This window comes from Armigeres subalbatus, chromosome 3, assembly GCF_024139115.2.
Source record: "Armigeres subalbatus isolate Guangzhou_Male chromosome 3, GZ_Asu_2, whole genome shotgun sequence".
Classification (NCBI taxonomy): Eukaryota; Metazoa; Arthropoda; class Insecta; order Diptera; family Culicidae; genus Armigeres; species Armigeres subalbatus.
In genome coordinates, this window is record NC_085141.1 from 380,148,322 (window position 1) to 380,164,363 (window position 16,042).

A 16,042-nucleotide genomic window follows, 5' to 3' on the forward strand; every position below is an offset into this window, starting at 1 on the left:
ATCTAACTTCTCCTATCACGTTTAGAACTTCTCATCCTTCGCTTCACACACTTAATAAGGAAACAAACTTAATCTATTCGGTCAAATGGCGTTCGCCCAAATGACCCTTTCGATCAAATGGTATTCGGCAAACCGCAATCCTAAACTGAATAATCCCAAACCGAAATTTTAATTGTATTCTGTTACTCTTGGAATCAGGCTCAAATTCCGTTGAGATGACGAGTCGGATTTCTTACTTCCGGATTCCGTTTTAAACTTAAAACGTGCTTCATTTAGAATCTGAATCGAATTTCATTCGAAGTCTGATTAATTCCTTTTTTAATTCCAAACTGAATTCAAACCAGATTGTAATCGGATTCTGTTCAAATTCCAAACCTGATTCGGATTCCTTTGGAAATCCAAACCGGAATAAATTTAAAAACGAAATCGGATTTCAAACTTCTGTTAAAAATCTTAACGGAATTTCGTATAAAATCTGAAATGGATTCCTTTTGGAAATTCAACCAAATTTCAATCGATGCGAAGCCGAAACCAAAAAAAATAGGTCGTGTTCCAATAGTTTTCAGTTTTCTAATTCTAATTCACAAACGAGGCGCATAAGAAAACTTGACTAGAACTATCGTGTTTTAAATTTATCATCAAAACAGGATCTCGATTGGGTCATCCAAGTCTGATAATGCCTGTAGGATTATATTTTAGATTCCAACATGTTACCATTCGAAAGTGCTAGCGAATTCCAGTGTGGAACTATTATCATAACATAGCAAAAAGCAATGCAATGGTTTGGAAGTTTTAATCAAATCTGTAGTTATTCTTCGGAATCTGAATGTTTGACAACCAATTTGAACTTTTATCGAGAATTGGTATCCAATTGGGATCGAGAAATCAAACTGAACTGCCATTCCTGAACATATTGCGATTCGGAATTTAATTCGAATGAACGATTAAGAATTCAAACTAAAATTTATTTGATTGACAATACCTATAAATTGTGATTCCATCGAAACCGAATCGATTGCTTTACAATCACAATCAATATTATGAATAAATAAATCGTAATATGCGCTATACGTTACCTGGGGATGGACTAATGCAAATCTACGAACCATTTTCCGGGGCTCGGAAAAGCTAACCCGGAGTGGAAATTTATCTTTTCCAACTCTTCCCAGAACAGGCGGTGCTGGTACACGCACGCACTTGTGCTGGGACCCAGCATTTACATCATGCGCGTAGGCTGGGCCTACACGTGGAAAACTGCCGGTATCGGAGCTATGGCACGACATCCGCACGGGCAGTACAGTCCTACAGTCCTACAGCAGTCAGCCAGCCAGCAATGTGCTCGTACCTACTCGGGCTGTACAGAATGTAAAATGGCACTTCCAAGCCATTTGAAGCCATTATTATGGGTGCCTGATGCGGGGAAGCCCATTCCGAATGGATCCGTTCCGGAACAGTTTGTGGCTCTCAATGTTTTTCTTGCATGCGAAAGTGTATGTGTGAAAATAATTGGGTGTGAGATAGTGTTTTGAAGTGTCTAACTTGGACGGACGAAAGGCTGGAAAGGAAGATGAGTCAGTCCTGTTGGGCTTTAAAATTTCCTGAATGAAATGGGTGGGCCTCTGGACTTTCAGATAACAGACTGCAAACGAGTTTATACTAAAATGGTAAATGGGATGCTGAAGAATAGATCTTCATTCAAACTAGTTACTGTATGTGCCCCTCTTAGTTGGCTAGGCTGAGCAGAAATGTTTTATTTTTTGTACATGAATGCAATTCTGACACCACACGCATAACTATTATGCATTTGCTGGAATCCTTACGTACACGAGAAACATATATACGTAAAAAAGTAATATAGATGTTATAAATTCTCGAGCAAGTGTTGGCCCTCTGCTTTGCTACTAAGTCGATTCCAGTATTGCGATAAAGTGATGCCAACATGGTTCCAGCAGCACTGGAGCATATCGAGATGAATATTTTATGGCAGGAAGCGTCTGCCTATCTGCAAAGTAGCGCATCGCATGTCGCCGGTCATAGTGACACAACTTAGACGATTTCATTGAAAATGGAAACCACTGATTTTCCACAACTTTGAACCGAGCAAGATACTGTCCGAAAATTTCTAAATGTATGTATGTTTAATTCCCCCTGCAGCACTAAGTTGTACCACTAAGGATGGAGAAGTTGAAATAAAGTACTCTCCTCCGATCTGGCTCGCATGAATGTGTGCACGAGGATTTTTCCACATTAATGAGATTTATGAGCGGCAGCTACTTCAGCAATGTCACAAACAAGACTGACGTTGAGGAATAAATGGGAAGTTCACTTGAAAAATACATGTTGACGATCAAATCTGAATGGTGCTGGAAGAAAGTGGATTTCGCAATATGACGGGCTAATTATTTATGAATTTATTTGCAAGAACACCCCGGTAATGTAATGGCCGGCTGTTCTTCGCCTAGCAATTTCAAATGTTCAGGGTAACACATATAAAATTTAACTCGATGATGCTTAAGGATCATTTACAATTTAAATAATCTTCCAAATGATTTTGGAACTTCTGAAGGAAATTCTTCAGAATTGCCATGGGATTGTTTCTCGGAAATCCAACGGGAAATTTTCCGGTATTTCAACGATAGATTTTTTGAAATTTTTACGGGAAGTATTTTAGGTATTTTCACGAGAAATTAGTCGGAATTTCCACCAGAAAGCCTTAAACATTTCCACGGAATTCCCACGGAAGTTGAAGCTCCTCCAACCACATGGATGTCTATCGCCGTCGGTATGAAAGCGCTGTATGCAGTGACCCTGTGATAAAAACGCAGTGGCTGTCGTCCAACGACAACGACAGTCACGTCGCGTGTGTTTCTAGGAACCTTTATTCGAAACTTTGACGAGAAAATTCTTCAGAATTTTCATAATCTGTGGATTTACGAATAGTGATACGAATTAATGGGATAAACATTTAACAAAACTGATGGATATGTAATCTGTTTTTAATTCCACTCTATTCTCCTATCTTCCTATTCTTCCTATTATCCGAGGAGTACTTTCCTTATTTTTCTAGCACATGTATATTTTACCATCGCATGCAATTTCTAATTTTCTCTGTTTCAACGATTTGAAATTGCAATAAATTTCATGTGAACCTATGAAGATATCGAAGTTAAACTAAGTTCAAGTATAGAACACATTTGTGATCAAATACCATTCGTACTTTATGTTCGTAATATTTTTCTTTATTCTTCAACACAAATGGGGTGACTCTTACGACAGAATCCTGGCTCATACTTCTTACAGCCGGACAAATAACCTGGCTCAAAGCGAATAATGGCACGTAGCTACAAATGTACCATCCTGGTCGAGAATTTCAAGCTCTCTCCTATCACAATCTGCAAAATGTTACCCCATCGCAAATGCCCTCAATGACAACCGGTCCCTCGAGGGAGCACACTACCATCCTCAACGTGTACAAGATTAACCACAAGCTCACATAAATTGTAGCTCATTCTCAGAACGACGTACTTTCACGTCTGTTACGTGTCCCAACACCAACCGCAAACGTGTCCCTCTTTACAACCACCAAACTACCACCAGAATCTTGTTACCAATGTTTCAGAATAAAAAAAGAACTAGCCCCATTTGCTAACCATCCCCCGAACCTGCTTTTTGTCTTTCCATTTAATGCATCTGACCGAACGGAAAAACGCAGACCCGCCGGAAATCGAAGTGGAGCAGCAAACCGTTCACAGCGGTGTCGGACACGAGGCCCAATTAGTGTGCATCGTCCACGCCGAGCCGGCTCCCAATGTGATTTGGTACAAGGAGACGACCCAGCTGGGCACCACCGAGCAACACTCGCAGCAGGTACGTACCCCTAGCATGCAAGCATGCATGCATAGAATTCCCCTGTGGGAAGGGACATCACCTTTTTTTTCGCACCATTCGGATGCGCTTCCTTCCTGTGTGTCCACATCCGCCGGCCAACCGATCGGTGGAGAACTTTGACGACGAATTCAGCCAATCTCCACTTGAGTCGAGCCTGGAGAAAATGTGAACAGCGTGGCATTAGAGTGATTCAGTCAGCGCTTTGTTGGGGGAAATAGTGCGATGTGACGTGCGGTGTGATGGAATCTTGTAATTATTTCTGAAAGACCACATCGTGTGGGAAACCCGAACATCACGATTTTTTTTCTTCCATCGCAACGTTGAATTCGATTATGTACTAGCTGGGAAGCATACGGAATACTGCGTGTCCTATAGATGTGCTCTCCGTCGAGTCTCGGATGTTTCTGTTTCAGATTCTGTTTTTTTGGTCCTGTTCAACTTGATCATCTTCCTCCACACATTCAATAATTTTATCAATCTGTGGATCCGATTGAACAACACAAATATTCTTTACTATACCGGCATGATTCATAATTAATCTTACTTACTGAATTACTGAACAGGATTTTTTCCAATGTCTTAACCATTGACGCGCAGTTTGTTTTTCAGTCGTAGAAGATCTTTTCCCTAGCCATTTTTACGTAGAGGAATGCCTGCCCTAAGGGTAGACAACATCGCTCAGTGAATGTGTCACGATGGAGATAAGTGGAATGCAGAGTCGTGTCGCAAATACTGTCAGAGCTGCCGTGTAGATGGCCTCGGGGCGTCATTGAACCGGAAGTCTTCTGCCAACCGGAATCGTCGGACCAACCTCGGCACTCGATCAGCCAACCTGCTGATGAAAGGCTTGGTAGACAAGTGGTATTACTCCGGTGCAGGACGGATGATTACCATACTGATTGAGGACCAACTGGGTCGTGAGATGCCAACTCGGGGTACCTCCTGCAAGGTACCTGGCCGTCTACTTGTTGGTGGTCTCTCGGCTCAGGTGGGTGAGTGTTGAGGCACATGTAGTGCCAGTGTGTCTTTGTGCACAGGTGGTGCATCGCATGGCAAGTACATAGAGAACTGAGGGGCTACAGTAGACGAAATGAGGGATGCACTGACCTCACAATCCACGCTGGGCGAAGTTCAGATGACCATTCGGCTGAGGAAAGTGTACGGTGGTGCACAGTCCCTTAGTGTAGGTAAGGCGCCAGGACCGGATGGTATTCCGAACCAAAGCGGCCATTGCTGAGACTCCCGAGATGTTCAGATCTGTCATGCAAAGATGCCTGGACGAGGGAGTCTTCCCTGAAGCATGGAAAAGGCAGAGTTGGTCCTATTGCAAAAGGCGGGAAAACAACCGGGGGATCCGTCGGCATATAGACCAATATGCCTGCTTGATACGGCGGGGAAGGTGCTCGAGAAACTCATCCTCAACAGGTTGTTGATACGCACGGAGGGTGCGGATGGTCTATCGAGTAACCAGTTTGGCTTCCGAAAGGGTAAGTCGAAAGTAGACGCTATATTGTTAATTACCAAATCCGCGGAGATAGCTATCCAGCGTAAGAGGAGGAGAGTTCGCTATTGTGCAGTAGTGACTCTCGACGTGAGGAATGCAATCAATAGTGCCAGTTGGGCAGCTATTGCAGATGCGCTCCTGCGTCTTGGAATTCCCGAGTACCTGTACAAGATTCTCGGAAGCTACTTCCAGAATCGAGTACTGGTATATAACACGAAGGCGGGGCGGAAGTGTGTTGACATAACCTCAGGGGTTCCGCAAGGTTCCATACTGGGTCCGGTGTTATGGAACATCATGTACGACGGTGTCTTGAGGTTGAAGTTTCCAGTGGGCGTGGTAATCGTCGGCTTCGCTGACGATATTACGCTGGTGGTTTACGGTGAACTGATCGAAGAGGTGGAGTTGAATGCAGCCCACTCGATCGCAATAGTGGAGGAGTGGATGAGTTCCAAAGTTAGAACTGGCTCACCACAAAACTGAGGTGGTTGTTGTTAACAACCGAAAGTCGGAGCAACGAGTGGTGATAAGGGCAGGCAACTGCGCGGTCACCTCTGAACACTCCATCAAACTCTTGGAGGTAATGATCAACGATAAGCTCACCTTTGGTAGCCACGTCAATTACGCCTGCAAGCGTGCTTCCACAGCTATAGTGGTTTATGCCAGCAAGCGCAAGCTTCTGGCTAGTGTCGCTTTGTCCATACTGAGGTATGGGGAACCAGCTTGGAGCACGGCCCTGCGTATTAACTGCTACAGAACGAAGTAAGAAAGTGCGTATAGGCTCATGTGCCTAAGAGTTGCGTGCGCGTACCGTACCGTGTCGCACGATACACTTTGCGTCATCACCGGTATGATGCCTATTGACATCGTTATCGGTGAAGACATAGAGTGCTTCAAAATGCGCGGCACTAGAGGCATCCGTAGGACTGTCAGGTTGGCCTCAATGGTCAAATGGCAGCGTGCGTGGGACAGTTCCACTAAAGGTAGATGGACACATAGGTTGATACCGGAGATAGGTACGTGGGTCAAGAGGCGCCATGGGGAAATCACTTTCCACCTAACTCAGATCCTTATAGGTATCTACACCAGTTCGGACACTCTGCCTCGTCCGAGTGTCCGGTGTGCGCAGGTTTAGAGGAAACGGCGGAACACGTGTTGTTCGTGTGCCCACGTTTTCGCGCAATGCGTGACCACATGCTTGCCACATGTGGTCTAGACACTACCCCGGACAACCTAGTCCGGAGGATGAGTAAAGATAAAGTTGGCTGGAACGCTGTTTTATCGGCTATCGTCCAAATAGTCTCGGAGCTACACAGAAGGTGGCGCGTGGACTCGAGGAATGGCTAGTGCAGGCGCAAATAAGAGGTGATCCAAGGGTTCGGAGTCGGCTTCATGGATCATACCGGTGCCCTGTAGTCGAACTCGATTCTTTTATCGAACAAGTGGCCGCGCGAAGAACAACATGGTATCGTCGCTTTCGCGGCGTCGGTCAACCGGGCCGGTAAAAAAAACCCAGATTAATCCACCTAGCAGTGATGATGCCTTTCTCGTGCATTATAAAATATATTGAAAAAATCACATTAGAAAGGTCAAAAAAGCTCTTTGGGGGAATAGATCACATTTTTTCGATCATTTTTAATATTTTTGCCTTGCCACCATTCAAAAAAAATTGTTCTTTAAATTTTCAAGGGGACCTTTGGGGAAAAACAATGATTTTCAATAATTCCGAAAAGCAATGATCGGGCCCATTTCCAATAGCAAACAATTCCCGTCGAATGCAACTTGTTGCGAGTAAATCGGATAATTCTTAGTTCTAAAAAGTGTGCCTACAAAATTTGTACACATACACAAAAAAACAGACGTCACCTCAGTTTGTCGAGCTGAGTCGATCGGTATATAACACTATGGGTCTCCGGGCCTTCTATCAAGTTTTTTCTAGCAATCATATAGCCTTTCGGTACAACTTTGTTGTACGAGAAAGGAAAAATGCATATGTTACAAATATGCGATCGTGCGATAGTACAATGATTAGCGATAGTAAATACAATGATTAGCGCAACGGCGCGTTTTGAAAAATACATATGGATTAAAATTCGATATGTTTCCAACTTTCCTGATTTCCACGTAGTGTTTTTCACCAATGTAATATTAAAGTTCAATAATACTAGTTGTATGTCATACATTGATTTTGCATCCCTTTGTGTAATAATTGTACAAGTACATTTGTGAAAATGAAACCAACAATTCACATAAACACAAATGAAAAAAGCCGCATAATATGGAAATAAGGAGGTGTATGAAATCACCCATATGCCCAAACTACATCATCATTCCACCCAAACCAACCAAACCACCCAAACCAAAAAGCAGTGGCTAACTGCACGCCTCTTCTTTCCTTCCAAAGCATGAAACAAAATGGCAGCAAACGTAACGAGCGCACGAGAAAGCATGTACGTAGGTATGCGATTTTTATTTCCAACGATGAAACTTTTACAGCTGTGTTGATGCGAGCGGATGAAGTCATCGGCTTCGGGACTCTAGCGCGTGTGTGTTCGTCCATTAGTTTTCGTGTTCCACATTTGAAGCTTTGGAAAACTTTGCTTGAGAGGTTAGCATCATCAATAAAGCACGAAAGAAGCAACACAAACATTCATGCTGTCAGTTATATACACGGTGCGAAATTCATTCACCGCATGCAGAAATGCTACACCCTTAATTTGTTTTACTCAATATTGTGCGGTTACTTGCTAAGTTTTTTTGAAACTTTATTAAGGTGTTTTTTTAATCTACAGACTAAGTTCAACACCGCTTTATGTCAAATGGACACGGTCGGTTAAAGTAGCTGTTCCTTAAATAGTTCGTTAAAGTAGTCGCTAGATTATTCGCTGTTGGTTTGAGCGAGACAGAGTATATGTCAAAAAATTAACCAGCAATCTGCGGTGTATTGTTCGAAATGAACGTTTATCAGCAATGGACTTTCTGCTGTACTATAGATCTCGCATAATTTATGAAATGGACCTAAGTAACATTTTTTTCATGAATTAATTTGAGTACTGCAATCAACAGAACAACATGAAAGCTATTGATTGCAGTATTCAAATTAATTCATGAAAAAAAATGTTACTTACGTCCTTTTGAAAAGTTAAGCGAGAATTCATGAAAAAATTTACTTAGGTCCTTTTGAAAAGTTATGCGGGAAATGTAATAAAATGCGTAAAGCCAAAATAGAACTTTTTGGGAACTTGCAAGTGTTCTGATTGTTTAAGTTGACTTTTTGTAAATTTATTGGTCAATATTTAAGAAGTGCAGTTAAAAGAAAAGTGCATACTTAGTTTTTTCGAATTTGATTCAGACTATCTTTTGAAAAGGGTCAAACTTGTTTTTACTGGTTTTTTCAAATGGATATAATCGAAAACGACGCTTCCTACAAAAAAGTGTTGTATGGGTGACTATCGCAAAATCAGTCAAACTTTCTAGTAAAACCTTTTGAAAAACTCTAAATTGAACCCTACACTAAAAAAATCGATTTAAAAAATTAAAAGTCAATTTGCAAAAAACGCCCTTTTCGATTTGGACGAAATTTTGTCTCAAGATAGGTGATTATGTTCCCTACCAACCGTCCATACATCGCAAGCTGGGCACTTTGAAGGGAAAAAATTTCTTACAAAAACTTTTCTTGACGGAATTGATTTTTTCAGTGTCTTTAAGGGTGGATTTAACATATGTATACATAATATACTCATATTAAGTATTCATGTACAGTCAGGCAGAGTACAATGTTTTGGTCGTAACTGGTCGCAACTAGAAATACTAGAATAAGAGATCGGCGAAGACGCCATCTTGGTTCCAATCGAACCGTCAAAAGTGGTTCCATTTCGACTTGTTTACTTTTTGCTTCCATAAGAAGCAAGCAAAAAGTTCAAGTGCTGCCAGTATCATTGTCATGATTTCATGCATTTTCATACGTTGCCATTTCGACAGTTTTTCACTCCGCCGGTCTCTGGTTATAGGGTGGCTAGTCGCAACTAAAGAAGCTAATAATAGAATATAATATTTTTTTTGAAGATATAAACCCCTTCTTAATATTACTCGTAATTTAAAAACAAACTATATTTAGTGACTAAATTAGACAATGTAGAGTAGAGTGGGGCAAGAGTACGCACTTAGTTTTCAATCGATCATGTGGCCCTTGTGAAGCAAGCTTCTGCATATGAAATCAGTGTCGATGATTCATATACTCTTCCTTTATGTTACCCAGTGGAAAAAATATTGAAATTATTGAGATTCGTTTTAGTAGAACCCTTATTGCAAGACAAGTGAAAAACGCACTCTTACCCCACCGGTGGGGTAAAAGTGCGCATCGGGTGGGGTAAGAGTACGCATTTATCCAATCATGTGCTTTAAGTATATATTAACACAAATAAGAGTTAATAACATTTAATTGATGTTTAATGATCATATATTAGGGAATCTTTAAAGATTACGTAAGGGGGAGAGGGTCCTAAAAATGTGCACTTTCATACGAAAAACCATTGTTTTTTATATATCCAAAAAACTACAGAGGTAAAAATATATATCAGGTTTCGCGTGGCGTATACAAAGGTAAAGAAAGTCTACCAATCACGTAACGTAAAATTTGGCTATTTCATCACCCCTCCGCCCCCCCCCTATCTTACACTATTTGTATGAATCCTCTAAAAATTATATGAATCGTCACACATCTCACAACCCCTCCCAGCTAAACGTTGCGTAATTTATGAATGTTTCTTTTGATTAAATGAAATTATCATTTAGATGAAATTGTGTTTTCGTACTATGTTTAGGTGTACAACAAGTCCTAATACAATTTCATTATTTCGCTGCAGTGCTTTGTTCGCTAAGTCCTTTCTAACACCGAATTACTTCAACTTATATTAAAAACTTGTGATAATATCGAATTCTGTCCCTTTTTTCTTAGTTGTGGATCTTTACGCTTTGGAAGAAGTCTTATTTCGGACGGAGATACGGGTCTGACATCATAACTTGAAGATTCTAATGCGTACTCTTGCCCCACCGGTTCCTGCGTACTTTTACCCCACAGTCCCAAAAATTATTCAAGTAATGGTTTTGATTTCTTGGAAAACCAACCGGATTGGTGTTCTGTACCATAAGGTACTCTATACAATAGGTTATCGAAATGGTATAATGTTCACCTGATTGAACGTATATATGGTAATGAAATACTAGTTGCGGAAATCCAATTATTTTTAGCAAAATGACCAAAAAGTTATTTAACTCCATATCTCCCTCGTTGTTTATTCAAATTGTTTACAATTACACATGATAATAGTTGGCCAGAAAACCTGTCAAACTGATGCAGTGCTGCTAGTTTATCTTTTTTTATTACTTCAAAAAATCGAAAACGTACTCTTACCCCACGCGCACTCTTGCCCCACTCTACTCTATCATAAAAATAGATTTGCTTGGGGTTCTATAACGATGGCTTTCATTGGTTTAATTTCAGATGAAAATACACTGAAAATAATTCCGACAAGAAAAAGTTTTTGTTAGAAAAACTTTTTTTCCTTAAGAGTGCCCAGCTTGCGATGTATGGACGGTTGGTAGGGAACATAATCACCGATCTTGAGACAAAATTTCATTTAAATAAAAAGGGCGTTTTTTCGCAAATCGACTTTAAAATTTTTAAACTGATTTTTTTCAGTGTAGGGCTCAATTTGGACTGTTTCCGATATTTTCACTAGAAAGTTTGACTGATTTTGCGATGGCCACCCATACAACACTTTTTGTGGGATGCGTCGTTTTTCTATTATATCCATTTGAAAATATTAGCAAAAAATTTCAGCTCTTTTCAAAGGATAGTCTAGATTAAATTTGGAAAAACATTTTTGTTTTCATTTCGGATCATCTGGTGATTTTTCATTTCTACTTTTCATTTCTCACTTCTTACTTTTCACTCCTCACTTCGCACTTCTCACGTCTCACTTTTCACTTCTCACTGCTCACATCGGCCCATAGGGGAAAGAAATGGCAGAAATGACGCTTAACTTTTAAAAGAACATGTGTCACCTTTTATTCATGAATTACTTTGTGTGCTGCAATCAAAAGCTAGCATATTGGGCTGTTGATCGCAATATTAAAATTCATTCATGAAAATATGTTTCTTAGGTCATTTTGAAAAAAAAACGAGAATTTTCAGTGTATACATGAAATCTTAAAATAGGTACTTTTTAACTCATTAATGGGTTTCTATGTTTCTTTGTGAAGTTTTTTCTTCCGTGTAAGCTGTGTATTCTATGCTGTCAGTGTGCCGGTTTCGAATAAATTGTGTCTTGGGAGAACATAACCTAGAAAATCGATAGCTTATTTGTTACGAAATAATGATGTCTCATAACTCTTTAAATATTTACTATTTTTTGAGAAGTGCCATCATTATGAAACTCAATAGTGAACAAGAAGAAAACATTCCCCATCGAATGCAACTTGTTGTAGCAAAATCGATTCAGGTTTAGTACTAGAAAAATTGGCTAATGTTTCAATGTGCACACACATACGCACACACACACACACGGACACACACACGGACAGACAGACATTTGCTCAGTTTGTCGAGCTGAATCGAATGGTATATAATACTATGGGTCTACAAGCGCTCTATAAAAAGTACGTTTTGGGAGTGAAATGAAAGCCTTTCTGGTACAACTTTGTTGTACGAGAAAGGCAAAACTAGAAGTCCTCCGAATACGTTCAATTTTCTTGGTGAGTACTTGGATCGGTTGAGATTTTTCCGATTGCGCGATCGGCTCTGAACACGGCCCTATAAGTGCGCCCGTGTCAACCCTCGCATGGACCTCACTGCTTGCAAAGACAATCCATGGATCATAAGCGACTACGTACGATGGGTGGATATAACGGTTTGGAGGGGGACCCTATAGGATGAATAATTCAACAAATCACGCAGAAGCAGATGCAGGAGCGGTGAACCCGTTTGCCGTGACGGTTGGTGATATCACCGCCGTCAGTAGCAGTAGTGCTACAGCAACAACAGCAGAAGAAGCAGGAACAACTGCAGCTGCAGGAGCAACCGCCAGGGCAGAGCGAGTTGGACAAGCCCCACAAAAGCCGAAAATAGTGGCGAATAGATTGGTGGAGGAACTCCACAATTTCGTGGATGGGAGGAATAACGTCCATAAGGAGATCAAGGATATGGTTCACAGGATCCGTAAGGCGTTGGTATCGGCAGTGAATGAATTCGATATAGCAGCGATGAGGATCGATGTAGCGGAGCGCGCATTGGCACAAACTAAAACATGCTGTTGTAGTTCCGCCAGAACAGGGAGGTATCGGGAAATTTCCGTTATATCCTAAGAAGCAGAAACAGCTCGGGGTGGAGAGTACACCAGCCTCCATGACTTCCAAAAGGGCAAGAACCTCACTGGGAGATGACAGGCCAGGCGAACTCAAGAGGCAGACACGGGCTGAAGCGAAAAGAGGCAAGGAAAATGAAGCAGAACGGGAAAGGAAAGCCTCTATCTCGTAAAAAGACGCCGAAGGGGGAAGCTGTACTAGTAAAGGCTAACGACGCTACGACGTATGCAGCGCTTCTCAAAAAAGTTAGAGAAGATCCTGAGTTGCGGGACTGAGACGAAAACGTGATAAGGACTAGCCGCACACAAACCGGAGAGATGATCTTCGAGTTAAAGAAGGACCCTGCGGTTCATAGCTCGGTTATGCGGGTGCGCATTGCAAAATCATTGCGCTCAGAGGGGGAAGTCAAAGCCTTAACTCCAGAGATGGTGATTTTGTGCAGAGACCTAGACGATATCACGTCGGAAGAAGAGCTGCGGGGTGCACTACAGGGGCAGTGCAATCTAGGCGAGGTGCAAATGTCGATCCGGATTAGGACGGCGTACGGAGGCACACAGACAGCGATGATTCGTCTGCCAGTAACCGCTACTTATAAGGCACTGGATGGTTGGATGGTCGAAATGCCCATTGAAAGCCGCTCCAGAAGTGAGCAAATCTGCGGAGAGATGCTTCAAGTGTTTGGGCTTTGGACACCGGGCAAGAGCTTGTAAAAGTCCAGACAGATCTAACATGTGCTGGAAATGTGGAGAAACAGGTCACCTTGCGAGAGACTGCACGCAAATACCGAAGAATATGCTTTGCACTTCAGAAGACGGAAATGACCATCAGACGACAAATGCCCAGCCTACAAGAGGGCGATCGCAGGCCAGCAGTAGTGAAGATAATTCAGATTAATGTGAATCATTGTGAAACCGCACAGCAACTGTTATGGCAGTCTACAGCAGAAACTGTATGCGATGTCGCGTTAATTGCAGAGCCGTATCGAGTTCCCCCTGATAACGGCAACCGGGTGACAGATAGAACGGATTTGGTTGCGATACAAGTTATGGGCAAATTCCCTATTCAATAAGTGGTGGAGAGTTCATGCGAAGGCTTCGTGATTGCCAAAATCAACGGTGTCTTCATATGCAGCTGCTATGCACCTCTAAGGTGAACCGTGGAGCAGTTCAGCCAGATATTGGATCAGTTAACCGATAAGTTGATCGGACGAAGGCCGGTAGTCATTGGAGGTGACTTCAATGCATGGGCCGTGGAGTGGGGCAGTCGAGTGACCAACACAAGAGGATGTATCCTGCAGGAAGCTCTAGCGAAGCTAGATGTACGATTGTGTATTGGCCAACAAAACCCTGATGCAACACGAAGAACGGAGGTGGAAAACGAAAGCCTTCAACAAAGACCTATTCGTTGAGGCACTTCGACCGGACAGCAGATCATTGATGCGGCCGTGTTAACAAGAATAATGGTAAGGGCTTGCGACGCTACAATGCCACGAAAACTGCTTACTGGTGGAACCACAGGCTACCCATCTGCATGACCCTGGAGGAAGACATTGAGTGTTATCGGCGAAGAGACACCAGAAACGTAAGGAAGGAGGTGAGAATCCGTTCGATGGCGAGATGGCAACAAGAGTTGGACAGTACGGAGAAAGGGAGGTGGACCCACCGGCTCATCCCAAAACTGTCGCTGTGGATGAACAGAAAGCATGGCGAATAAAACTTTCACCTGACGCAGTTTCGGTCCGAGTCACGGATGGTTCCGGAAGTACTTACATCGGTTTGGACATACTAATTCACCGTTATGTCCAGAGTGTGGTATTCGATTGCCCAAAGTTTGCGGAAGTACGTAGAGGAATGCCTGCCCTACGGGCGAACAACATCGCAGAGCGAATGTGTCACGAAGAAGGCACGTGGAATGTCGTTAGCAGAGTCGTGACGCAAATACTGTCAGAGTTGCAGCGTAGATGGAGAAGTGACCAGCGAATAAGCGTAGTCTCGGAGGAAAATCCAGGGCAGTGAGCAGTGTTTCTCTCCCTCTTCGGGAATGTGAGATCGATTTCAACGAAGGAAGAAAATAAACAAGTGAAATAAAAAAACATCACCTTCATCCAGTGCTGCCGAGTATTTACAATCCATTTACAGCCATTGCGGATAGCGGACCATTAGTACCCTGCTGCGTAAGATATATCGATAATGAATGGGAACGCCAGTGCCAGCTATCAACGTCGTCAGCTTGCGGTGAGCGCGTAGCCGCAGAACGGGAGCTAAATGGCTCAACGAATAAAGTGGGAGCTGAATGACTCAAGGGCATTAAAACTTGGTTATCGGAGTAGGCTAGGCCCACCGCCAGGGACCAGCTGAGTAGACCGTGGCGTGCGAATGCACCAGCTTCGGGTCTTCGGGGCACCATTGAACCGGAAGCTATATCCTCCCGGAATCTCGTCCGGTCACCCATTAGGACGGGTCGTAAGTCACAGGGGTACTTCCGACGACGTCGTGAAACTCCACGTCGAAGTAGGATGGATCCATTGCCGGGGACTATTCGAGTAGTTCACGGTCAAGGTGGGGTCTCCAGTAGCCTTGCGCGCAAAGGCGTAGGATTGCCAATCCGGAGATAGCGAATGCGATTCTCGGTTCAATCTAGGATGTTTTTGGGTGGGAAACATCTCGACTCCCTAGGCATAGTGTATCCATTGTACTTGCCACACAAGATACATACTCATGCAATGGCGGGCAAAGATAAGCTTTCAATTAATAACTAAGGAAATGCTGCTAGAATACTAAGTTGAAGAGCAGGCCAAGTTCATGTTCCTGAATTTAGCTATTGAAGAAGAAGAAGAAGAAGAAGAAAATGAAAAGGCGAAGAAGAAGCGGGAGCTGAATGTCTCAACGGTTAAGCAAGAAGCTGAATGGCTCAGTGCATAGGAAATCGGATCGGAGTAGGCTAAGTCCACCGTTTGGGACCAGATGAGTAGATCGAATACGCGAATGCACCGGCTTCGGGTCGTTGGGGCACCACTGAACCGGAAGCAATCTTCACCTAGAATCTTTGGTCTGACTTCGGCACTCGCCCGGTCACCCGTTGAAGTGAGAACGTGGGTAGGACTTGCGCTGATCTATGAATATGCTGACCAGGTAAAGGTGTAGTGTTATCAATATAATAGCCTTCCAATAATAGTTTCCCCGCCGGGGACTATCTGAGTAGCTTGGGAGTACGTAGCTAAATGGATGAAAAAAACCCAGATTAATCCACCTAGTAGTGATAGTGCCTTTCTCGTTTCTTGCGAATGAG

At 42.7% G+C, this 16,042-nt stretch overlaps 1 protein-coding gene across 1 annotated transcript in view; it reads left to right on the plus strand.

Annotated features, from left to right (window-relative positions):
* The window catches only part of LOC134226625 (neuronal growth regulator 1-like), a 636,981-nt gene that overhangs the window by 584,202 nt on the left and 36,737 nt on the right, over positions 1 to 16,042 (plus strand). Inside the window, exon 5 of the mRNA XM_062707512.1 lies at positions 3,713 to 3,867. Coding sequence (XP_062563496.1) covers positions 3,713 to 3,867 — 155 coding nt within the window. The remainder of the gene's footprint in view (positions 1 to 3,712; positions 3,868 to 16,042) is intronic.